The sequence below is a fragment of the Apteryx rowi genome, unplaced genomic scaffold (genome assembly GCF_003343035.1).
Source record: "Apteryx rowi isolate R43461 unplaced genomic scaffold, aptRow1 scaffold_185, whole genome shotgun sequence".
NCBI classification, from domain to species: domain Eukaryota; kingdom Metazoa; phylum Chordata; class Aves; order Apterygiformes; family Apterygidae; genus Apteryx; species Apteryx rowi.
In genome coordinates, this window is record NW_020448141.1 from 1,062,277 (window position 1) to 1,088,900 (window position 26,624).

Below are 26,624 nucleotides of genomic sequence, written 5' to 3' on the forward strand. Positions count from 1 at the left end.
AATCCATATGCACTACAGTGACATTAGTGGAATTCTTGGGAGTATGTTAGAGTAAGTCAAATCCACATCTGGTTGCTTCAAACTAAAAAAATAATTGCAATATGGCTGTTAATGGTTCTGCTCTATGAATGCAAAATGAGTGCAATTCAGAAAACAAGAAGACTTGGAGGAGATTATCAAGCAAAGCCTGAGCCTTATCTCACAGGAGAATGTGAGATAAGATAGGGGGGCCCTGCGTTATTCTCATCCTTCCTGTTGCCTTCCTTTCTTGCTATGCCCTTACCTTTCACTCCCTGAGGGTTTTCATTTGGTTGATTTTGCGCAGTAGACCAGTAGAAGCTACAGAACTGAAGCATCCTCGAACATTTCTAGCCAGCATTATCAGAGCAAGCAAGGTTCTGATCTCAGTTACTCAGATATAAATCAAGAATAACTTTATTTAATTTCATGGTGTTACTTTTTGTTGACACAACTAAGAGATTAGGACATGGTCCATAAATAATTTGCACCAGTGACTGTTTCATAACTATGTTTGACCCCGCAGTTAGGTACGTAATGTACATGTTATGAAGCATAGGTATTAGGGCCTATTCTGATTTGATATTCTCCTATGTAAGACCACAGTCTTGGAAAGTGAGTTGTATTTTGGTGATACGAATTTAGAGTAAGAGACAAAAAGACTGCCGTTAGTGACAAATGTCTTGTATCCTCCTCTGTACACGTGTGTGTGTGTGCACATGCACGCACAGAGCAATTCACTGATGCAAGGTCAAACACTTTCCTTTATACCACTGTAAATTTGGAGTAACCCTCAACTTCAATGAGTTATAAACCAGAGCAAAATCAGAATGTCATTCCAACCCTATAATTTATGTGCTTTTTTGTCACAGCTAAATTGGCCTAGATATATCTTCTGGTATGAATGTTTTATATACCCATGTAGCACTCACAGTTCAAAAGGAGGCTCACTGACTTCACTGAATTTCCGTTCATCCAAAAATGTATACCCTGGCATAAGTTTAATCTAAATATTACAGCCATAAAGCATTGCTGAAGTCTACAGCCACAGCCTTTTATTGAAAGAATAGCACAAATAATACTATATTTGTAAGATTTGCTTCCTAGACAACGGTAAAGAGTCTCCTTGTGATTAAAAATATTCTGTTGCTGTCACTCTCATAGCTTAATTCCTTATAGCAGCTTGAGTTACAACATGTATATTGACTGCAAATTTCTGTTCTCATTGTGATATCTGTGCACTTCTGCAGCTCCAGAGCCTGTTCTCCAGCTCCGTGTCAAGCATGCTAATGAATCCTCACTTAGTATCATGTGGATGACCCCTGTTGCAGAATGGGACAGCTACGTCGTTTCACTGGGAGACAGGGACCTTACTGTCATTAAAAAAGGGCTTGCAAAAGAAGCTAAGGAATTCACTTTCACAGACTTGGTACCTGGAAGAAAATATACAGCTACAGTTACTACCATTAGTGGGATTTTAAGCAACTGGACTTCAGTGGAAGGAAGAACAGGTGCCATACTGTCAATCTATTTTAATCTTTGCTTCTTTTAACTAACAACAGCTTAATTTGCTTCATAGTGAGCTAAATGAACTCAGTGTCCAAGTATCAAAAGCCTTGAATTTACATTTATTTCCTCAGCAAAATAAGTTGTTTCTGAGTCTCTCACTTATAACTCTCTCTGATGTCTTGCAGTGTTTATTTAAAGGTTTGGGGAAATGGGTATGTAATTCCTGGCAAAACTGTTTTCTGGCAAAACTGTTTTCTGAAATATGATGTCACATCTGATCAATTTACATTAGCACAAGATTCCATATAAGAAGAACAATTTTCACTGCATATCTTAGGGAAGGTCACTTCCTTGATTCAAAGCATGCATCATCTGGAAAAAAAAAAAGGAACAGGAAAATGTTGCTTTAGGGGGAACATTCCAAGGTTGACAGACACAAAACACATGTGACCTTGAAAACATATTTTGAATCGTTCTGTTCTTCTGAGTCCAAAATCTGTGTCTGTTTCTCAGGATGAGGACTGTGACACAAGGAAAGTCTCCTTCCCACCCCCTGCAGGGTACTAATGTTGTGCACGTGTGCAAGTTTTAAGCCATATGTGTTCCTTTGCTCTGCTTATGCATTCTTCTATTCAAGCAGTCCCAAAATGTAGCTCTGGTCTGGCACAACACAGGAAGAAACAAGCTGCTAGTGCATGAATCTAATCATGCTTCTGGCTTGATAGTGTCCCTTACTAAAGTGTTTTAACTCCTTCCAAGGCCTAAAAAGTTGACTTAAACTTTTATTTCTCTGCTATGTGATTAGATAGTTGGGATTTCGCTTCCTTCTGCCTTACACCCTTTCAGAAGGCCTATTCTGGCCTAAAGATTCCTGTGTCCCACTTCACTAATACAAATCAATGCTTGAAAGCAGATCAGTAGGGATAACACATCAGCATTATGTTTGAAGTGTTGAAGAACGAACATCTATGAATTTGGAGCATAGGTCATAATAAGCATCCCAGACATCTGAGTCTTCTTCTCAGTACGAAAACCTACTGTGTTTGTAAAATATTGTTGTAAATGTGACAGAAATAGGTCTTACATGCATCCCAAATTTGTCAGCTTCCAGTGAAGCCAAAGATATCACCAGAAGAGCCTTTTGCACAGAGATCATGTTATGAAAATATTATAAAACAGCTGGAATATTTGGTTCAAGTTTACATTAATCTTTTTTCATCTATGTGCCTAATTTTTCAGCTTGTGTTAATGATCTCTAATTCTGTAGTATGTTTACAGAACGGTTGATATAAAACAGGAGATGACGTTTGCAACCACATTTTCCAAAGTTAAAGGGCTTTTTATTTCAGATGTGCTTCATCATGTAGGCAAATATATACTTAGGAAGAAGTAACTGTCTTCCCTTGCTTTGACCAGATATTGTCAAGTTAAAAAGAAAAAGACAGAAGAACTTTGGGTAAAAGTTGTGCTAAATATTCTGTTCCTTTTTTCTTCTTTTTGATCTGGCTAAGTTCACCATCTCGTACTTTGTTAAACAATGATAGCATTTATCTATTATTTCATCTTTTGATGCTAGAAAAGTTAGTATCCTCAAGATCTTCTAATATAAAAATAAAAGGTTAAACCAAAGACATCCATCTCAGGTACCACAAAAATGAAAGCACCTGAAGCCTCTCTGAGGTATAGATGACTATGTGGTATTCAGGGAGCTGATTTGCAGTTTAATAGGAATGAGAACTGGGGAATAGGAGAGAAAAAGGAGAATGAAAGAGACAGTCTGTATACAAAGTAGTCATCACAAAAACAAGTGATTTCCTAAGTTGTTTGCTTTTGTTTAATGGCACTTATAAAATTCAGTCTCTTTCAGTTTTCCAATCTTGAATCATTTTGGTCTGATCAAGAAAAGCTATGCTGAAGCCCAAAAGACCTTTCTGTGCCGTAGATAGTTTCCCATAGACCACATCCCATCAGACAGGAAGCAGTCCACAGTTAGATTATTTTTAGTCCTGTTGAGTCTGGCTGTAAACTGGAATGTTCTTTTGATGCACTTCCTCAGTGTGACTAAACTCGAGTTATTTGGGGGATTTTGTTTTGTTTTATTTTGTTTCTCCTCAGTAACAGTATGACATTTTGCATTGCAGTGCCAGCCCAAGTGACTGGTCTGATCGTGGCAAGTCAGGGATCAACCAATAGCTTATTTACCAACTGGACAAGAGCACTGGGAGATGTAGACGCATACCAAGTACTACTGATTCATGACAATGTGGTCATTAAAAATGAGACAGTTCCCAGTGAAACCAACAGATACCATTTCCACCCCCTGAAACCTGGAGGACTCTATTCAGTTGTTGTTACCACTGTCAGCGGGGGGATATCTTCCAGGCAAACAGTTGCAGAGGGGAGGACAGGTAAGCAAGAAATGCTCCACCATGTCTTTTGTAAACTCCTAAAAACTGAATTTATTAAAGAGAATTGTCTTGCAGCTAAGCCACTGGGCTGAGTTTCAGCCATACACCTCCTGTGCGTGACCTCAGACACGTAATGGGTCCAGATTTGTGTTATGTAACATTAGGGAGCGAACTGCTCATCTACAGCAGAAACCTAACAGCTGTGTAGCCAAGGCAAAAATATACACTGAGAATGACATACAGCTGAAGTGGGTGGATCACTCCTTGGAAGGGCTTTTCTTATTCCATTGATTAGATGGGAGTGTAGGGTAATTACTCTTCAGTTAGGTGTGCAGATTGGTTGCCTAAAGATGGTGGGGTGAATTTGGGTCTCAGTCTCTCATGACTCATTCTTTTGCTCCTATTGAATGTTAAACAGTGCTCATAAGGAAAAATTACTCTTTATGAAGCCCTCATATCCTGGATAGCATAGTGTTTACTATTGCATCAAATTCTGAAAGTTTCATGAGCCATAAAATGTAATACCAGTCTTCTGGATACTGAGATATAGGGAAAAATTGACAAACAGTGCAAATTTACCTTTTATGTGAATTTGGCAAAAGCCAGGTGTTCTGCAATTTGCTCCAACATTCTCCTTGGAAACAACTATTTTCAGGTTAAAAGAAAAATGAAAACCAATTGGGGAGCACTAAAAGGCTTAAAATACATAGAAATATTTTGTAAAATCTTCAAATGTTATTGACTCTGACAGTTGATGGCCAGCTCCTCTACTGAGGTAAGTCAGTTTAGTGCATCTGAGTCCAGTGAAAATGTGGCAGTTGATTATAATTATGGTCTGACAGTGTTATACCCGTGATAGTCTTGTACCTGAGACTAATGGCAGTTCTGGCAATGTGGAGCCAGCAAGCTCACCTTGCTGGCTTGAAAAACAAATTGCATTCACGTTTTGGCCACTAGGCGTCAGAGGACTCATTGTAAATGAAACACATTCTAGTGTGGGCCTCAGCTCCATACAAGCACCAGCGATTATTACTATTAGTGATGAATGGCAATTTGAGAGGACAGCTCATCTTCTGGGATTTTAGAAGTGCTGGGATTGTGCCACCAAAGACAACAACTTCCCTCACTGTATTCAGAAAAGCAGATGACTGTTGCTCCGTGGGAGTCAGTGCAGCGCTTCCTAGTCTACAGAGTGGAGGCCTGTTTATTTTGCAGGGTTGCATTCCAGGCATACGCACAACCATAGGAATTGGCCAGTTAAAGCTCTTCTGGTTTTTCTTCTTTGTTGCACAGTTCCTTCCAGCGTGACTGGAGTAACGGTAAATAACTCAGGTCGCAGTGACTACCTCAGTGTTTCTTGGCTGCCAGCTTCTGGAGATGTAGACAGTTATTTGGTAACACTCTCTCACGATGACCAGATTATTCAGACTCTCACCATTTCCAAATCCTTCAGTGAATGCTCCTTCAGCAGCCTTACTCCTGGGACACTTTACAATGTGATGATAACCACGAAGAGTGGGAAGTATGAGAATTATTCCTTCAGCCAGGAACGAACAGGTAAAGAGAGCTTCTGAGTGAATCAGGTAACCAAAAGACCGTTGGCCAGCTGTTACCAACAAGCTGTGAATATCTGGTCAAAACTGGGATGGGGGACTGGAGGTTGGAGGGTCAAATCATAAAACTACAGCCTTGCAGACTTATTCTTATGCCCCTACTGCTGCTTTATGTCATACTAAATGACCTTAGCATGAATAAAAGTCAGGTGTCCTGACCTTTCTCCGTTGAAGCTGGTGGCAAAATCTCAGGAGCAAGGCCTCACAAAGCCAAAGTGTCACAGTGTCGTAAAGAAGAGTACTGGGACTAAAGACAATAAGTCTATTGCCATTCCCAAAGAAAATAGCTTGCGTACATCAGCAAAGCTTTTGAGCCTAAAATTAACAAGAGTGGAAGCATTTTTTGTTTTGTGAATGAGAAAAACCTAACAGAAGTGTGTCAATCCTGAGTGAATAGAAAGCATATGTCAATTTTGACTCAGATGCATTTTCCTGCTCTTAGCCCCTCTGGCCCCTCACATGTATCCTGCAGAACATCCCCCCCAAAAGTTATTCAGACACTGAAAGAACAGAATAGGAACTAGCTACTGAAAGTACTAGTAAGCTGCCATATAAATGAATAACACCCATGTCTTCTGCTTTTGGTCATGCTGGGTTCAAGGACACCATAACAGGAATAGAGAAATTTCAGAGAAGGGTGGCAGTAATGATGAAAAGCTTTTAGAAAGTTCCTCCAGGATTGAAATTATACTTGGTAAACCAGCAGAATAACAGAAACATGATAATGGGCTTTAAAATGACAAAGAATATCAAGAGCGTGCAATTCTAAACTCCTTCTCATGTAAGAGAAAATCCAGGGGACAGTCATTGAAACAAGGAGCAGCAGCAAATTCAGGACTAGCGTGAGCCTGTGAAACGTACTGCCCTAACCAGAACTGACAAAGTTGTTCCAGCAGACACAAAATTGGAAAGGCAAACCACTGTCATGTTTATGACATAAACCAGCCTCTAATGGAAACTGTGAAGTTACTATTTTAGAGGGTAGGCTATTGATTAAGTCTGTGTTGTGGGCTTTTTGAAACTTCCTCAGAAATATCTGGTAATGACCACAAATATAATCCACTACAGCAATTCCTGTTACTTCAGGAAGTTACTGCTTTCTGAACCTTTAATTGTGTTTTTTCTTTCAGTCCCTTCAAGCGTTCAGGGACTTACTGTCAGCAATTCCGCAAGAAGTGACTACTTAAAGGTGTCCTGGTTACATGCCTCTGGTGATTTTGATAATTATGAAGTGATCATCAAGAATAACAATGACTTCATGCAAACAGAAAGCGTCCCTAAGGATGAAAATGAATGTGTATTCACTAATCTGGTGCCAGGGAGGCAGTATAGTGTCACTGTCAGCACAAGGAGTGGGAAATATGAAACTAGTGCAAGGGTCTATGGCAGAACAAGTAAGTAAAGACCCCAGAAACATCCTGAGGCACTCCAGGTGGAGAGCATTTTTTTCTGTTTACCATAACCAGGCTCAAAAATCCTGTATTATTTCAACATTGAATGCTGAGAGTGTGACTATTTAAATGGCTGTCATTCTAAAGATGGAAAGCAGTATTTAATTTGTGACTGATATTTAAGTTAATGACAAGTAGAAAGTGAAAAGGGAGACCTGTGTTACGAACTTAGAACGCTAAGTGTTAAGACTTGGAAAACTGAAAACCAGAGTTGTTCAGATTTCCACATCAGCCTATTATTTGTGCTTGAGCTAGGCCAGAATGTGCAAGACAGTTTTTTCCGATCATGGAAGCATATAGGGAGGAGACAGGCTAGACCTCACTCTACCCAACAAACTCACTTTGCTCTGAAAACTGGAGTTGTTGGAGAGCATAGGGCAGGGGCGGTAAGATGGCTGTGTGTGAGCCAGCAGGGATCTGCATGCAATCTGCCTGTCTTGACCTAGCACTACATTCAAGCTAATGAGCCATGCTAAGAAACTGAGTTTATTAACGCAGATGCAGCGCTGGGCAAAAACAGCTGACCTGCATCTGGCAGGAGTGGGGACCTGCGCAGTGTGGTGCTGCATAACACAGGCTGCTTGTCCTGGGGCTCTGCTAGCTCAGGCCTCTTTGCACCGCATTCGCCGTACAGATAGACCCTACTCTGTTTTTGTTGGCTTTGCATACTCCCTGCAGGCTCCATTATTATTTGTTTATTATTTTTATGCTGATAGTTTGTGAACTCCCTGTCCTGGAATAGGGCCTTCCAGTGTTAAGTATGGTATGAACAACAGAAAAGCCACCTTTACAATTAAGTTCAATCTATTGCTTTTCCTGAGGAACTGAACGCAAAGTTTTAGCTCAGGAACGTAGTCTCAGAGCTGTTATTTTTTTGCTATGATCTATATAATGGGAATAAGTACTGAGAAGTTTCCTGTCTTTCCTCTTACTTCTTCAGTGCCAGAATCAGTAAAGGAACTGACTCTTAGTAACAGGAGCACAGAGGATTTGCAGGTAACTTGGTTAAAGGCTGAAGGGGATGTTGATAAATATGAGATTCAGCTCCTCTTCAATGATATGAAGATCTTCCCACCCATTTTCCTTGGAAATACCATTGAGGAGTATTGGTTCACAGCTCTGACTCCAGGACGTCTATACAAAATTCTTGTCTTGACAATCAGTGGAGATGCACAGCGTGCTACTTTCATAGAAGGCCTAACAGGTAAGAAATAACATGGTATTTAAAACATCCATTGAAGCTTTTCTAGAGGAAAGAATGGGAGCAGAAAATCAGGGCTGAATTGTGTTCTTATTTGAGCTTCTGTAACGCTGGCACAAAAACAGCAGATCTCATTGAAAACCATACTAGTACTTCAGCTAACTTGATCTTTTCTTAATAAACAAATGTCGCAGTCACCAATATTTGATTGTTGGCAGATAATCTGATTTGTTCCATAGAAAGGGTATTGAGATGTCAATGTTCAGGTTTCTGTTATTGCCATGCATGCCAGTTGTTTACTTAGTATCTCTGGCTAAATCACTTAAGTTATTTTATACCTCTGTTTGCCCACTTGAAATGAATGGGCTAGATTGTAAGTGCAAATTGGCTAACTAACTGTACAGAAAAACTTGGATTTTCTGAGCTGTTTCTAAAACATCATTTGAGGAAGAGGGAGGTTATCCAGATAAAGGAACATAAAAACTTTTTTCTTTAACTTACTTTTTCTTTACTGTTCCGGTAAAAACATGGAATTGCTTTTCTAAAATGGCACAATCCCACACAAATGTCTGCAGCTTTATTATGTTTACCCATACGAGTGAAATTACTTATACTTGCAAATGCTCTTCATCCTTTGAATCATTTGCTTTAGCCATAAAAAAAAAAGTAGGAATTAAAAAGTTTGAATCAAACAGGAAATTTGTGAGCAGGTGCCTTTGTGTTCCTTTTCCTTCTAGTTCCAAGTGCAGTCAGAAACATTCACGTTTCACACAGTGGCATGACAAACAGCCTGAAAGTGAGCTGGACTCCTGGAGGTGGAGATGTTGATTCCTACACAGTGACTCTATTTCAGCAAAACCATCAGCTTGATTCCCAGAGTGTCTCCAAACACGTCTCTGAGCTCATGTTTCACAAGTTGGAAGCTGGGGAGCAGTACCGGGTGGTGGTGCAATCTAACAGCGGCACCTTGCACAACAGCTTAGCAGCTTTTGGGAGAACAAGTATGTTTCTTTTGAGACAAGGAGCAAGTTGCATTATGACTTCCCAGAAGCTGAGTCTTATTAAATAAGTTACACACTGCCTGTTTATGTAACATAGCGTTGGGTGCGGGGAGACCCAGACTTATGAGAAGATGTGTTTCTATCACAAAAACATGAGTCCTCACTCTTGCAAACACTTAGGTGTGGCTCATTGATAACAGTGAGACTTGTCACGTGAGTAGCTTTACCTTGGTAAATGTGTGCAGGATTCAGTTCCCCTGACCAAAGTGTGCCTTTGTGGGATTAATGCAATCCAGGCCTGCCCAGCCATGGCCTCTATCCATCCAACACACAGATCTACAGGGGTCCATGCAGTCAAATATTGCATGCTAGCAGAGCCCATTGCATATTCAAAGCTTGTTAGACAATGCATAGCCCCAATATACTGTGTATCGACACACATACACACTGGCATGGCTTGTTTTCGGTCCTTCCCCTCTCGTTTGTACTTGGCATGTGTTTGCTGTGGGCTTGGCTTTCTAGCTAACATTGCCTGTTATGTGCTACTTACTTGTATTTTGCACCAATTTGTAACTTCTTTGGTTTTCAGTTCTTTTCATATGCCTTTTTTAATATATTTGTCAATTCATCCCACTTTCTATCTCCCTCTTTTCATGGTAATTTAAATTTAATATCTCTTGCCTCTCCATTTCTGGTTCTGATGTCCATGATACTCTGTAACTTCATCTGACTGTATTTTATGTCTAGGAGTTATTTGCATGTACAAACACATGCACAGACATCCCTATTCCCACAAGTGAACATGCAAATTTATATTCTCTGTTAATTACTGTACTCACAATTGTGTACTGAGTGGTCCATATTTCATCTGGTAATGTCCTGTCTTTAATTGTTGCTTCCAGTTCCTGCCTCTGTCCAGGAATTATTTGCTGATCATACTTACAGCAGTCATTCCTTGTTAGTAACATGGCAGAAAGCTCCTGGAGTAGCTGAAAGATATGACATTCTGCTCTTGAATGAGCAAGGAATCCTCCTGAGCAACAAATCGGAGCCAGCTACTGCCAAACAGCACAAATTTGAAGATTTATTAGCTGGCAAGAAGTATAAAATACAAGTTTTGACAGTCAGTGGCGGGCTCTTCAGTAAACGAGCAGAAACTGTTGGCCGAACAGGTAATTAGAACATCTCAGTTTATTTATATTTCCCTCAGTCAGATATCATTAAATACATGAATCATCTGTATATCTTGATACTGGAAAGCTTCCAGTAAGAGCAGACTCCAGATATTTATGCATCCTTTTTCCTGATATATGCTTGATATTTGAAACTGAAAATACTTGGCACAATAATGTGGTCATAGTTTATAATAAAGATATTAAACCAAAGTGCTGAGTGCTTCCCTCAGTCTGTCCATTATGGAACCACCTGAATTCTTTATTGTTCTCAGGCTTTTAATTTACACAGTCTAAAGGCTCTTAGCCCAAGATTTGACATGAATATACATGTCTAAACTTTGATCCAAGTCTTGCGGTCTTTATTCAAGCCAAACTTCTTGCAGAAGTTAATGGAGAGTTCTGTGTGAGCACAGACTGCAGAACCGGGCCTATTGGGAAATACAAACATGTTGGAGAGACTCAGTGGCACCTCATAAATGCTTTCCCCTTGCTTCTGAAAGTTGCCGTTGCCATTACTTAGCTGTTTGTGGCTTAATAGAAATGTATTCCTTTAATGAGTTGTTGCTTTAGTAAAGATTCAGCTTAGTGGCTAGACACCTTGATATTTACTCTTGTATTTATCCTTCTTTCCAGTTCCAGCAGCTGTCACAAATCTGAAGGTCACAGAGAGCACCACTGGCCGACTGTCCTTCAGCTGGACCTCATCGCAGGGCGAGCTTGATTCATACGACATCTTCCTATACAACCCAGACAAATCCCTTCATGACAGGATTTCAGGCGAACAGCACCTGCAGCAATGTTCGTTCCAGAACCTGCGGCAAGGCAGGATGTATAGAATGGTGATTGTCACCCACAGTGGAGACCTCACTAATGAGTCGTCTGTCTTTGGAAGAACAGGCAAGAATGTCTAAGAAAATCATTTGTCTCCAATGTGGTGCTCATGAGAGATACCAGTGAGCTAGTCTGAGTGTGATGCTCATGCTAGATTAGAACATCTATTAGAAGTATCAAAATTGGCTCTTATATGTGAAAAGCATTAGATGAAGGAGAAGGTAAATCCTAAATGATGTGGTTACAAGGGGAAAAATGAAGCAGAGAAGTTTATTAATTATCTGTGTTTTACCAAAGTTCTCAGGTACTTGGATCAAGAGAAGGGCATCCCAATGTACACTGCATAAGCCTTAAAGGAAAATGTCTCTCATCCTAAAAACAATGTTGGTCTATGAGCATGTGAGGCAAAAAGGCAAAGCCAGTAGGATTAATGGGGTAGTGAAATAAAACTTGTTTCCTGTGGTGAGCTCTGGCTGCAGCTCCATGTTTGTTCAGCCGTGTGCGGGAAGCAGAGTTCCCTAAGCACCTCTGACACTCTGTGCAACCTTTCTTTATCCTCTGAGGCCACTGTATAGTAACCTACCACGTACCGCTGTCTCTGGACGGTGGTGCACTTTGTTCATTATCTCAGGACTGGATGTTTCCAGGCACTCAGTGGGAAAAAGCTGCTTAACATTTACAAAACTATCCATTATCAACATTTCAACTTCTTTTTTGGGACAATGGCAGTTCAAATTAAGAAACAAAACTACTGAAATGTACTTTCTGATGGCTTTTTGGCCAGCTGTGGTGTCTGTCTGGATTATTACATGGCTGCCATTATGAGGTAAACATAAGGTTTGCTTGACCTCATTGCTCCTCCTCACCCTAAGAATGTTCTACATAAACTAATATCTGTCTCCTTTTTTTCAGTACCAGCCCCAGTTGTTGGTCTCAAGGCATCCAACAGAAACACAACAGACAGTCTGTGGTTCACCTGGGATCCAGCAGCAGGAGATGTCGACTTCTACGAGCTGAATCTTTATAACCCAAATGGGACACAGAAAGAAACATGGCGTAGGAAAGAACTGAAAGAATGGCATTTCCAGGACCTTGTTCCTGGCAGAAAGTACACCCTGGTTGTGGTGACTCACAGTGGTGACCTGACCAATACAGCAAATGCTGAAGGAAGAACAGGTAAAAGACACGAAAGCTTTGAGTTTGTAGTTTAGTCCCATCCGGCAGAATTCATATCAGTTCACAGCTATGCAACAGACTTATTCTGTATTATAAGAGTTACTAAAGGCATAGAAGATAAAGAATATCCCACTGAAGGTATTAAACCAATGGGGTCTAATTTTGTTCAGCACTGTTTTGCTTATGAAGGCTCAGGTATAAGTAATGGCTGTGGAAATTGTCACACTTCAGCTAAGCTATAGTAACTGATTATGTACATGGGATAATGTAAACCACTTTGCAGTGCATGAAAATGATAATAGTTGTTTCATCTCATTTGTCTTGTGTAAAAATTTCATAAGAATCTTTCTGCTCTTTTTTTTTTCCTTTATGTGTAGCACCCAGCCCTCCTAACACTGTATCATTTACTGATGTTGCAAACACTTCTTTATCAATCACTTGGTGGGGTCCCCCAAACTGGACAGACTATGATGATTTTGAGTTGCAGTGGCTCCCGAAAGATCCCCTCACGGTATTCAATCCCTACAGCAGCAGCAAATCAAAAGTACGCATCATGAATGGCATGCGACCAGGAAGACTCTATGAGTTCAGTGTCAGAACTGTCAGTGGTGACAACTGGAAGACATACAGTCAGTCACTGTCTGCAAGTGTGAGAACAAGTAAGTTACGCTTTCCATTGCACCCTAACACTCCACTGGAGAAGATGCAAAGCTGCTAAATCTTACCAATTCCACTCACAGTCAGTAATTTCCATTAATAAATTCATGAATAACTGGCAATGAATTCAACTGGACACTAAAATGAGCCCTTGCTTTGTTCAAGATCCACTTTTTAAAGATTAAAAATTGACATAGATATCAAACTTCAGATCCACAGTGGGGCTGTTTGGCTGCAGTGTTTGAATCAATCATTTTCAGGGATAAAACAAGCCTGAAGTTCCAAAATTCTTTGATATTAGGGTCAGTAGGATATTGAAGTCATCAAAATGTTTTTGAACACTCAGAGAGGAAGGATGAATGCAACCACGCTGTACTAGATTTGAAACTGTGAAATCAGGGACTTTCATTGCTCTGTGTTTCTGACAGTCAGTGCTTGCAGATCCTCATCATCTCTAGCTGTTTCAGCCTCCGTAGTAGGCTGATGAAAAAGTGACCTGGAATTGTAAAAATAACTGAGCTTTGGAGAATTTTCATGCCAAATGGGATGGGCTTCAGCTCCAGACTGACACCAATGTTTAGTAAGCTGAATAGGTCTTCAGACTTCATTCAGCATATTAATTAAAATGAGAGCATAGCTACTTTTTTCACTTGTATTTAAACACTAAAATATAAGTGTCTGACATCTGAAGGTGAAATCCCATCCTTGTTTTATGTCACATGTTGTAAATGATGCTCCAATATTACATCGACAAAGAATACATCTGTGGTATGCTTTAGTGATACGGACACACCACATCCTACCCAGCAAATCGAATCAGTCGTGAGATGACAGTGTGGCATCAGTATTGACTGATACTGTTAACCATATGTAACCTCCAAATAAGCTGTAACATAGTTCTGGAAATGCATTGCTTTCCAATGTTGCTGTTCTTGGTAAGACTTCAGGGAGTGGTTTTGTCAGCTTATTTTTACAATTAATTGCTGAAGCCTCAGAAACATGATGAGCTTGACATGACTATCTTGAATTTCAAAGGGCTAAAATGAGTTAGACTGCCTTGCCTAAAATCAGGCATCACACATTTGTAGGAGGTAGGAATTCTGGGTCCTGGCCTCTTGCTGTAATCAAATTGTTGCTGTAGAATCTAGGGATGATGCCTGAGCCATAGGATGAGCAAAGAGTATATGATGCCTGTCCCCTTTCCCACTGAGCTTCAACTTCTCAACATTTCTCTAGAACCAGACAAGATACAAAGTCTTCATTGTCGACCCCAGACCTCTACTGCCATTGCGTGTTCTTGGACTCCTCCTGATTCTGACTTTGATGGATATAGTGTTGAATGCAAAAAAATGGACACTCGTGAAGTGGAATTTTCCAAAAGGATAGAAAAAGACAAATCTCTGCTTAATATCATGACCCTTGTACCCCACAAGCGATACCTGGTGTCCATCAAGGTGCATTCTGCAGACATGACAAGTGAAGTAGTTGAGGACAGCACCATCACGATGATTGACCGTAAGTGGAACACAGAGTCACTGCAGTGGGAAGCAGTGAACAGCAATAAACAATCGCTTGTGTTGGGTAAACAAACAGCAAAAGAGGTTCTGAACTCTGCAATTGCCATTATGTGGCACCCGTGATGGAGTGGCCAAAATAGGGAGAACCTCTCCTTTGGCCTCTCTTGTAACAGACAATGCAGGATTTTAACTATATTGCCTCTCATTACATTGCAAAACCTGCTTATTTGGCTCATTCACTAAATATAATTTGAGAAACATAAAAAATTATCCTGTCATTCATGATGTTCAGCACCAAAGATGTCATCTTTATCACACACCTTTATTTGTCCTCATTGTTGCTGCTTGGCTCCCTTTCCCTCTCTGCTTCCCATCACACTGAGTAGCCATCTTCAGCACAAGGAAGAGCACAAATTCCTCAGTAAGGATTTTGGATTGTGGCACAGGGTCCTCTTTGGGCCCTCTGTCCTCTCCTTCAAGATGCTACCTGACCAAATCACCTGTAGGAAATATTGCTGGGAGAGGATCATGGCTTTTCAAAGCACGTGCTTTGAAACTGCTTCTGCAGTTGGGCTGCTGCTTTGCTTCTTCCACTTGTGCAGAGTGGAGAGTGGCGACAGCATGCGCCAATACCACTGTGTTGCGAGGCATCAGCTCCTCCCCAGTTGACTGCCTGTAACTGCTGGCCCTAGAGCAGCTCCACCTTGTGCAGCACCTCTGGATTCGGTGGCATAGCACAGTGCAGGGGCCTGAACAGCTCCAGGGCTGAATTCATAAAACACAAGATGGCCAGAAGGCCTATTCAGTGATGCCTCTCTGGCTGCCTATTAAAAACCACATATGCTAAATCATATAGATTATGTTTGGTTTGGGAGCTAGTGAGCTAAGCTACAGAGTTCAGACAGCAACCCACCTTCTCCCCTCTCCCACTAATTGCCTGTTAATTGCAACCATGTTGTCTCCTTCCTCTACCACAAAGGATGCTACAAATTCAGATTTAGTAAGGACTAACTACTCATGTCACAAAAGTGAGACCAAGTCCTATTTAAAGGTTAGCTGTTCCACATTTGTTCTTATTTGTTCTGACCACTGCTGCCTTACCAGGCTCTGGTTAACACTGGAAGCCCTACCCCAAAGGAACCCAGCTCTTCCCCCAAAATTGCAGCCTGGCTTTGTAGATCTAAGAGATTTAGCTACACATCATATAAACATGTGAATTACTGATTCTTTTTCAATCTGAAACTTTGAAGTTCAGCTCCCTGCTTACGTATTAGATATGTTTTCCATACATGCAATATAAATTTTTAATAGATAATAGATAATACAGATTTTTAAAAGATTCAGCAAGGTAGGTCCTTAAAATCCCCACCTTTATTGCATTGTTCCTCTGAAGGCTTGTCCCTGTATACTTTGCTTTCCAGTTTAGTTTTGCTGTGCCACTGTTTGAGGCATAGCTTTTCATCATACAAAGAACATTTCATATGGAAATTCTGTGGTCAGTCTGCAACATGGTACTCTGTAGTTGAACGCTGTGTCTGACTGAGTCAGTGCTGTTCTGGGAAGGGAAGCAGAAATCTAGATGTGTAAAATAAATAACTGGATGCAGTGAGTGTGCTAAGTGGCCTCCAAACACCTGGCTTGGACCTGTGAACAAATGTCATTTTTAGCAGCTACAATTTCTGATTTCATAGATTTAGCAAGACTTTAACACATTTCCATATGGGCTTCTCTAGGAATTCCTACTGAGGAGCTGCCACTGTTATTATGGTTAACTCACTGCTGGCTTGTTTCATCCTTTGGCAGTTTCCCTGTGGGAGGTGAAGACTCTTTCTTGATTATAAAGAGAACAAAGCTGAGCTGTATTAAGCACTGCATTTTCTTCACTAGTTCTGTCTCACAGTAAATACATATATAATGCTGTTGGGTTTTTTTTTTTTTTATTTCCTCAGGTCCCCCTCAGCCACCTCCAGACATCCGAGTGAACAAAAAAGATGTGCTGATTACCAAATCCTCCATTAACTTTACTTTTAACTGCAGCTGGTTTAGTGATACCAATGGAGCTGTGAAGTACTTTACTGTAGTTGTCAGAGAGGCTGATGGTAAGTTGCATGATTTAATAGCACTCTTTCCATAGCCTGTATGAGTTACACAGGGAGGTACACCGCATCAGTACACTGCAAAGAAACTTCTCATCTAGTGGCTAGGTTTCATCAGAGGTTTTGGATCTATACCTGCCCCACAACCTGGGGACTCATGCACTCAGTCTTCTGCTCAGAGGGTCGGTCAAAGCTGCAGAGCTCAGCCAGAAGCAGTAGTTGCATTCTGTGCTCTGGGATACATACGTTCACATGTATGTTTGGGAAGCTTCCACAGCAGGAGACTCAAGTTGGTTTAGATGTTGGGTAGTAACATATTTGAGTCTGTCTTCCTTGCTTTTAGAGCACTCCATTAAGCCACACTGAGAAGGCAGAGGTAGCATGATCCAGGTGTTGTTTGCTTACTGAAGACAAAGACTTTGTGCGCAGCACTGTAAGACGGAGCAGAAATTGTTCTCATAGCATACATGTGACCCTCCCTTTCTGCATTTGACCTATATGTGACAAAGCAGATGAATGTCTCAACAATTAATATGCTGTTTTTAGTAGTGGTTTTATTTCCTGACATGCCAGGACATATTTTTTGACCCCTGAGCAAGATTCTTAATCTCTCTGTCCATCAGCCCCTAGCTAAAAAAGTAGAGATAATATTTCCACTGCCTACACTGTCTGTCATGTCTGTGCAGACTATAATGCTCTTTGAGTCAGGGAGTGCTCAGTGCCATGCTTTTGCCTACCTGAATCTTTTTCATGAGTTTCCTTTCAGGGGGCTCCTGTCATTTCCTATTGCAGTTTTCCTCTGCACACACTAGACTTGTTAGTTTTGGGTTTTTTTACTTGCTTTATGAAATAGCAGGTGGTAGGAGCCAGGATTCTGGACCACAGAGATTTCCAGCAACAACACAGGGAAAGATGCCATAGCATTAAACTCAGCTGGTACATACCTATTCCAGCATTGTATCTGGAAAAGTCACAGCCAGCTACTGGCTCTACCCAGACAAGGCTGCATCAAAACAAAACTATCTCTAGACAGACAGATGGTTATGCAGTATGTTTTTTTTAAAATGGGAGATACTGTGCCTGTGTTCAAAACTAAAATTTATTTCAAGGAATCCTGCCACAAGTCAACAAGGTGTAGAGCGTTGATAATTTAGAGCAATACCCAGCCCTGTTCTTAAAGCATCATTCTCAGTGAAGCAAATGTTTGAGTTTATGGAGACCCATTACACAAAGAGACAGTTTTATGCAGCATTATCATTTTGCACAGGAGATGCAATAGCTGCATATTAGAAGCTTTTTGAATGCAAGGGTAAGTTCATCTTGAGATATAGGATTTCCTGTGTGTAGGAAGTTCATGTTTGCTGTAGGAAACACCTGTACCCATTTTCTTCTTTGGTCCAACATCGTTAGGTTGTGAAACTAATCTGGTCATTAAGAGTTGATAAAGCTGACGTTAATGTTCATGTTTTGTGTCTTCCATACTACTCAAAGATCTTTACCAGAGGAAGGTAAGACACGTTATTTGCTACTTGGCAGATGGGAAAACTGAGGTTTATTGAGGAAATCTGTCTGAAGTTTCCCCCCAGAATAATAGCAAGGTTGGTACTAGAAGCCAGGTACTCTAACCACTGTAGCTTTGTACTCACAAGGTAGCCTGTACAGCCCTCCAAGGAATGCTAGAAAGTTGGATAATATTTAATATGTCTGTCAACACCTTGAACCTATAATACTGTATCACATAAATGGCTGTGCTATGTAAACCATCTCCTTTTCTCTGCATATGATGTAGGTAGTGAAGGACCAAAGCCTGATGAGCAGCACCCATTACCTTCCTACCTGGAGTACAAACACAATGACTCTATACGCATCTACCAGACAAATTATTTTGCCAGTAGATGTGCCGAAAGCCCTGACAGTGACTATAAAAGCTTTGACATTAAGCTTGGAGCAGAAATGGAAAATCTGGGAGGAAAATGTGATCCAGATCAGCAAAAGTTCTGCGATGGGCCCCTAAAGCCTCGGACTGCATATAGGTTAGATTTATTGTGATAATTGTGTTCTGTCAATTATTAGTCATGGTGCTATCTGGATGCCTGATGCACTTGAGCTTCTGTAGATTAATAACTGGGTTGTACAATGTTTTCTGCATTTCACTATGCAATTTATAAAAGTTTTATCCTTGCCCCCTGCTGTTCCATAGATAATATATAAACTGTTCCCTCACTAGCCTAGGAATGATACAATTCATTATACACAAAATTCGATGCAGTGAATAAGTTTCTTTATCTCCTTCAGTTTTTTAGGGAGTTTTCATACAGTTACTAAATCTCTCTTTGGAAAAACTTAAGACCATCAGCTAAGTCAGAAGAGTACTTAACAGGAGAAGGCAAGGCTGGTTCACTGTTCCTCAGTTTCTTTGGCCCCACTGCACCACACCAGTCCTTTGGAGTTATTCTAACCTGTGGCTCTGCACAGAGCTCCAGAGCTGGGCCTGGGTTATCTGTAAAGGATAGGAAAGGGCTACTGCCATGACCAGGCTCGCCGGTTACCCAGGCTGTGAGACTGCAAACCTGGGCCCTGGAGCAGCTCAGTCACACCCCTTAAATAGGCAAAAACTTTCCCAAGAGGTCTGTGAGCTGCCCACCAGGCAGCCAAAGAGACACAAGGCAGGTGGTAGGCACAGCCCATTGTGTTTCTCTGCTTCCTTCATACTGATTAAAGCATTGCTGAGGAGCCCCTACCACAGACTGTGCTCACTAGGGCACATTTCCCAAAACCTCAGTTTGGGAATTACCAGGGGAACTAAGTAGATTTTAACATTTCTCCATTAGCACTGCCAAGCCTGGCCATGTGAAGAGGAAGCATCTCCCCACTGAGTAGCCTTCCTGAGTCCCCTCACCACTGCGGCTTCTGCTGGCCCTGCCTTTGGACACAACCAGGCTGTGTGTGCCAGCAGCAAGATCCCCACCTGTTGCCTCTGCCAAGGCACCCCTGAGGCCCCCATCCCTACTAGCTTGGCCAGGATTCACCTCATCCAGCTGTGGGTACTTAAGTCAGGCACCTACTAAAGAGCTGTCTGTGGTCAATGGAAAGTTATTAGTTATCTCTAAGGAGCAAGTGAGTTCCTAGGTTAACCTTTATTTTTCTGTTGTTGGCTGTGAACATCTGCTGAGCTCTAACTGTAACTGTACAACTTTTTTAGGATCAGTATACGGGCTTTCACCCAACTCTTCAGTGAAGACCCAAAGGAACTCCCTACACCACTCTTTGCAGACACCTTCTTCTCTTTACCAATCACTACAGAGTCAGGTTAGTTTCAGGCTTATTTTTCAGTCACTGTAGCAAGTGTTTGAATGTATACTATACCTCAAAACCCTTTAGCATCCAGAACTATTTTTGGGGAGTGGAACAAAAACAAATGGTTATGCAGTATCCTGAAAGCTACTTTGAAATGAGGCTGGAGCCATGGCTTATCCAATCTTAGTTTGAAAATCCAGAGGACTGCTTGATGGAGTTGCTGGCAGCAGAGAAAGGGGTGAATGCTGAGTGAAGCTATAACCAGTAAAGTTTCAAAGTACAAGAGGACCAAACTCTCAGATATTGGGGCTGTGGGTTTTTTTTAGTATGGCTGGGAGTAAAAGATTTTGCATGAGGTTTGGAAAAAAAAGCATAGAAAATCAAGGCCTCATTTAGTCAAGTGTTTAGATGCCTTACATTTCTTTGTGTTCTCTTTAGCTGATAATAACATATTTCTCAAAAGTTGTTGATCTCTTGATTCTGTCATATCTTTTCCTCAAAAATATAAATGCACTATTTTGTTTCTAGAGCCAGTCTTTGGTGTTATTGAAGGTGTGAGTGCTGGCTTATTTCTCATTGTGATGTTAGTTGCTGTTACTGCTTTATTTGTCTGCAGGCAAAAAGTTAGGTAAGTTGAGTTCTTTATCAATCTCTGTTATGAAGTTAGGTCAAATTATATGCTAATTTGAGCAATACAATACTTAAAGCAAATTGGAAGAATGCACCAAATAATTTTTAGAAAAATGACAGATGAAATCTAGGTCCCCCAACATCTGTATGCATTGAATATAAAACTAATGACTCACATATTAAGAGATCTATATATTCTTCATAAAAGATTCAAATACTCACTGATGTTAGTAAGAATTGTCTCATATGGGATCCCTGCAACTTTTAGTTTTCAGTAGAAATGTTTGAATATTTCTGAAAGACTGGTTTATCATCCAAACTCAATGGCATTTTGTCAAAACTGAAATGTTTTATAGGATTTTCATCTACATTTTAGGTAGAGAGCTCTTGAAATGGTTCATTTGGACTTTAACGTTTCATTCAAAGACCTTAAAATGTGAAATTACCTCAGTGTCAAAAAGATTAGTTTAAACTTTACTTTTCAGTTTCCTGTTGATTATAGTTGTGTGTTTTACATTATAGATGAATTTCAAATAATGAATTTTAAATATGTTTAAATGGTGAAATAATGTCTAAAATTTGAAAAAAGCTGTATCCAGTGAAACCATTTTACATGATGAAAGAGATACAGCGTTACCGATACGAAATTCCTTGTGGCTTCCAAAAAAAAAAAAAAAAAATTAAACATTTGTCTTATGTGGGAAAGTCTGAAAATCTGAAATTCAGCTCATCTCCTGACACAGAATTAGGTTTGTTTTGTTTTGAAATTGCCTTTTCAAATGTCAGAATTTCCCATAGAACAAAAACTGTTTTCTGACCAGTCCTAATTCTTAGCTAGAATGGAATTACCCTTTAGCAAGCCTGTTCTTAGACTCTTATGGTCAAATTCTGTGTATTCCTCTATCTGCCATGCAAAAATAAATAAATAAATAAAGGCATGAATCATTAGCAATAGTGAATAAAGTCTGCTTTTGCATGTATAGTTTTGTGCACCCTCTCAGTACATAGTGACATATAGAGCATGCATAGATTACAGATTCACATGTTTTCTTCCTTGCACATCTCACTGCAGTTTTTTTAGTGTAGACAAAATTTCAGATAGAGTGTGGTTTCTCAGAAGTTACATACCCAGCAGGACTGCAAGCATCTGGTGTAATTTCCCTTATCATACATGAGAAGAAAAGGCTTTCTAAGGGCAGTATGTCGAAGGAGGAGATGGCAGTCAAAGGAAGAAAGACAATATGGAACCATATGGAATCAGGACCACTTATGTGGCCTTCCCAAAGCCTGCTATGGTGCTCTCACTTACTCTGGCTGTGAACCTGGGCATGTCCTAGAGGCCTGCTCTACAGAATGGGTGTGCTGGAAGCTATAGTCCTTCTACAGCTCTGAAAATCAGACCGTTACCTACATGTTTCTCCACCCTGCATGTAGAGGATCAACTGACTTAGGGCCTATCTTAACCTAGGATGCCCTCCATAATGATAGGTTGAGCTGTGGATGTTTCAGAGCAGGAACAAGTTCGTATTGCCTGGTAGTGATCTTATACCAGCATCACTATCACCAAACTAAAATACAAGAAAGCTGTGCCATGGCAAAGAATGACATCCCATTACCAGGGCCACAAATCAAAACAGACTTTTTAAATTCCTTTTTTTCCAGCTTACTAATGTAAGGTTTGTTACTGGCAGCTCTTGTCTATATTGGAGCCATAATGGTAAAACAGAAATGAAAATACCTTTCTTTCTATTCCAGCAATGGCCATGAGAGGCCTACAGCAAGGCTGAGCATTCGCGGGGACAGGCCACTCACAGTCCATCTGAACTTGGGGCAAAAAGGGTAACATCAAAAGTTTTGTTTCTAAAAGAGCACTGTTTTAACATGGCATCATGGATGAACAGTCCATTCAGTCACTCACTGACAGAGTGTTTCTTTTTCTTTTGAAAACATTTCTAGGAACCGGAAAACTTCCAGGTAAAGAGAAATATTAAATTACTTAAAATACTTTTTTTATAACCAATTGGATAAATTATGACTTTGATTCATCTTGTGGTAACTGGATTTTTTTTCCTCCTGCTGAACATTTTAGTCCGATCAAAGTCAATCAGTTTGAAGCGTACTTTACCAAACTCCAAGCAGACTCCAACTACCTCCTGTCCAAGGAGTATGAGGTGGGAACAAAATACAGACAAAGGATTTGCTTTATGAAGTGGGGGGCTGGTTGAATCGATAATTAGAAAGACCTGTATTTGTTTGTCCTATTCATACAAATCAAAGTAACTTTGAGAGTCTCACTTGAGCTCTCCTTGTCCTAATGCCGATACCAGCTCTTTGTACAGCAGAGCATCTTCTGTTTAGCAGCCTCTGCTTGATACCTACCTGGCTGAGGCCAGGAGCATTCAGTTGCATGTCATATCTATGTGACAAAGCATGGACAGCACCCGCCAGTCACATGCTTGCCTTAAACCAGTGTGATTAGCTATTTCAGTTTGATTTAAAAAAAATATTCCCTGTCCATGACCTTTGAGAGCTAGTAAGTGCTGTGTCCCTCTGTGTTGTCACATCCTTTAATTATTTTCACCTTATATTTTATATTTCCACATTTTTTTGCAGGACTTAAAAGATGTGGGTCGAAACCAGTCATGTGACATAGCACTTCTGCCAGAGAACAGAGGGAAAAATCGATACAATAATATATTACCCTGTGAGTTTTAGGTTTGATTGTGTAATATTACGTCACATGAGCTATTTTTCACGTTTTTCAGCAAAAGTAGTGGAATAGAGAATGTAGCCAATCCCTTCCCTGCTTCCAGTCAGAGATGAAATACCTCTGCCAGCTCAGGTCCTGGTGCTTGGACAAAGATGATGTATGGCCCTGAAGGGCTTCACACAGACCAGTAATTTCATCTCACACTAGAGATGTAATGACTAACGTTCACTCTAGAGGGAAAAAGCTTCAACTGTTATGGGCATTCAGTCACTGCTGATAACAAGGACAGTAGAAATAACAGTAGAGTTATTTACATATGGGGTATCATCCATTCAATACTTTCTGACAGACACCTTGACTCAGTTTCTTCCTCAGAGGACACAGCAAACCTACTACACAATGCAGAGCTAGAGAGTTTCTGCATGGCAATGCTGAAGGAATCCTCTTTCTCTACAAGATATACCATCCTAGTTCTTACAATATGCAAAACAGGAATGTGAGGTTTAGCCCTGTTGCCTTGGGGCAAGACCTGTCATCAAAAGTTGCCCCTTTCAATCCCTTACCAGTCATTTTTGGAGTTGTCACATCCTGTGCATCGAGGACAAATCCCACATGACTGGCTCTTCCTCATGCTGCCCTGCCGCTAGGCCTGATGTGCACTCGCAGCACAGCCTCACAGCATCTGCTGCATTCGGACTGCCAGGCTGGGCTGGGGAACGTGCCCCTGATCCAGATCTTGTGCTCAAAGCCATGCAGTCTTGCCAGCTGTAGCTTCCCCATCACATATCCGTCCCCCCCCACACCTTCCCTCTTGACGCGATGCATAATGTACAAGAAACTTCTTCTCACCCCCTCCATCTCATAGTCTTTGGAGCACTCCACAGCACTCCAGGATGAAAGTGGCAATGCAAATATAACAGTTACCCTTCTAAATTAGCCCTGCATATAAAATCCCTACAAAAATCCTGCCAGTCCTTTCACATATACATTTCTATACATGGGGGAAATCAAGACCTAACTATAAGTCTCTTGTAATCATTTTCTTCCTAGATGATGCATCAAGAGTGAAGCTTTCCAATGTGGATGATGACCCTTGCTCAGACTACATTAATGCAAGCTACATACCAGTAAGTGACTCAAGGATGTTGTTTTACAGCCCTCTCTCCAGTAGTAATTTGTCCTTCATCTAAAACTGAATATGCAGCTGCATGCTTAAGGCTCCCCTCCTTCATTTATTCACTTTAGCTAAAAGTCTGAGAATTCATTTCGTGAGTGTGCTGAAAGGCTGTGTCTGACTGCCGTTAAGTTGACTCTGAGTGATTTAGCCAGCATTTAAGGCCGCTTCCTTGGATTGCTATAGTTATATAAGACAGCAGGTTTGATTGGCCAAGGACATATTTTCAAAGGTCACTGATTTTATACAGTGTCCACAATAACTGTAGTTATCACTGCAGGTGGCATCCTCAGTGTGGAACTGTAGCTCATCTAGACAGTGCTTGCACCTTGCAGGATGGTGAAATTGGATGAGATTACAATAAGGCCCTTTGCCAACGAGTTGTAGTTGATAGTAGCAGTGGCCTCATCAATCCAGATTTCAACCCAGAATTCAGCTGATTTATTAAAGAGTAAAAATAAAACAAAAAGCTCTAGTAGTTCCAAAATTGCTTGAGACAGTGCTGAACACAGTATGACAATGAAAAGCTTTGACTGCCACAGAAAGAACAATATTTAGACATACTGGTGCGGTCTCTTCCTTCTCTCTGCTCCCACCAGCCTTCTGCTTCTAGGGCCAAGGCAACCCTTGAGCTCTCAAAGGTATTGTCCCAGCAAGGCCCTGCTGCTGCAGAGCCCTGGGTACAGCCCCGTGGCTCGTTCAGTTGCTAGAATATCTGTTTTTCTGCCTTGATGGAAGCTAACAGAGTTCTCTCTATTTGCAGGGCAATAATTTCCGCAGGGAATACATAGCAACTCAGGGCCCTTTGCCTGGCACCAAAGATGAGTTCTGGAAGATGGCATGGGAACAAAATGTTCACAATATTGTCATGGTAACCCAGTGTGTTGAGAAGGGCCGGGTAAGCAGTCACTCTACCTCATTATTAATGAATGTTTTCACATTTATTAAATGTTTATGCTTATTATTTGCATCACACTACAACACCAAAGGCCCCAGTCAAGGAGAAAACAAAATACAGTAAGAGGCAAGAGCTATAATCTAAAGACAGGAGACAGATTAAGGTTGTGAAGTGAGGCTGCAGTGACCATCAGCATGTCAGAGCTAGAGCTAGAAACAGAGCTCAGTGCTTCTGGTCTTTAGTCCAGCTCACTAGTGCTAATATAGTTCCCTTAAGCATGCATAGAATGCAAGGGCAAAAAAAATGCTTTCTAGTCTACAAAGCGTGTGACTTCTGGAAGATAAGTGACATTGCTTGCATAAGCGCTACTCAAATGAGTGAGAAGACATGTAAAATGGGTGGGGATGTGTGAAAACAGAGGTGGCCACAAATCAAGATTAGCAGATAAAATGGCAGCATCACATGTGCTTCATGCTATCTTCTTGTCTAGTTTTCTTACATTTAGGAGATTATGACTGAGTGACTTTAGACCTCCTATCTATTTCAGTAGCCATGACTGTTCACTAAAACTTACAGTTCCATACAGAAAATGAAGCACCATGAAAGTATTTTTCATGAATTGTAGAGAAAGAAGTAGAAAATGGAACTGTTCTTAATTAGTTTCCTGTGCTTCCTCCCACAGAAAAGTAATAAAGTCACCTGAGTTTATTTCATTTTTAAGCCTCTATATATTGCAAGTGAAAATCCAGAGCAAGTTCCTTCTATTCTCAAGCACTTTTAAAAATCTATGTCAAATTGGGTGGAAACATGCAGGACTATCTACAGCCCCGTCTACTTACAATGTCAAAGTAGCATCTGCTTATAGTTAGTTGATCATTATAAAATGATTTTTCCTCTTCTTTTTCCTGCACTTTAATAAGTAGCAAGGTAGTTTAAAATGCTAGTATTTTTGTTGTCAGCATCACATCATGAGCTGTGAATGGGTGTTTGACAGAAATAAAGCACTATGTTTCTTTCTCAAGCTGTTGTTTCAGGCTGTCTGCAGACTCAGGCAGATACCACTGAGTAGTTCACACTCCACTCATCCCCTTTGTTAGTTGTCTTAATAGTTAAAAGAACTGGAGGTTTTATTTTTATTAAGAAGCTTGCTACACATAGGAGGACGAACACCAGCAGCTCAGATCAACTATTACTTTAAATATAAGCTCTGGAGAGCAAATGTTCATCATTAAATATATGGCATTCTTTTTGACAGTTAAGCC

General features: G+C 40.7%; 1 protein-coding gene across 1 annotated transcript in view; it reads left to right on the forward strand.

The window, feature by feature from the left end:
• PTPRB (protein tyrosine phosphatase, receptor type B) overlaps nt 1–26,624 on the forward strand; it is a 64,420-nt gene that overhangs the window by 30,740 nt on the left and 7,056 nt on the right. The window contains exons 9-29 of the mRNA XM_026061791.1: nt 1,269–1,529; nt 3,669–3,935; nt 5,229–5,492; nt 6,679–6,942; nt 7,940–8,203; nt 8,938–9,201; nt 10,104–10,373; nt 11,010–11,273; nt 12,120–12,383; nt 12,761–13,042; nt 14,277–14,555; nt 16,507–16,656; nt 18,443–18,686; nt 19,856–19,962; nt 20,479–20,578; nt 22,336–22,419; nt 22,537–22,554; nt 22,670–22,751; nt 23,194–23,284; nt 24,341–24,417; nt 25,228–25,362. Of these exons, the coding sequence (XP_025917576.1) occupies nt 1,269–1,529; nt 3,669–3,935; nt 5,229–5,492; nt 6,679–6,942; nt 7,940–8,203; nt 8,938–9,201; nt 10,104–10,373; nt 11,010–11,273; nt 12,120–12,383; nt 12,761–13,042; nt 14,277–14,555; nt 16,507–16,656; nt 18,443–18,686; nt 19,856–19,962; nt 20,479–20,578; nt 22,336–22,419; nt 22,537–22,554; nt 22,670–22,751; nt 23,194–23,284; nt 24,341–24,417; nt 25,228–25,362 (4,031 nt within the window). The remainder of the gene's footprint in view (nt 1–1,268; nt 1,530–3,668; nt 3,936–5,228; nt 5,493–6,678; nt 6,943–7,939; nt 8,204–8,937; nt 9,202–10,103; nt 10,374–11,009; nt 11,274–12,119; nt 12,384–12,760; nt 13,043–14,276; nt 14,556–16,506; nt 16,657–18,442; nt 18,687–19,855; nt 19,963–20,478; nt 20,579–22,335; nt 22,420–22,536; nt 22,555–22,669; nt 22,752–23,193; nt 23,285–24,340; nt 24,418–25,227; nt 25,363–26,624) is intronic.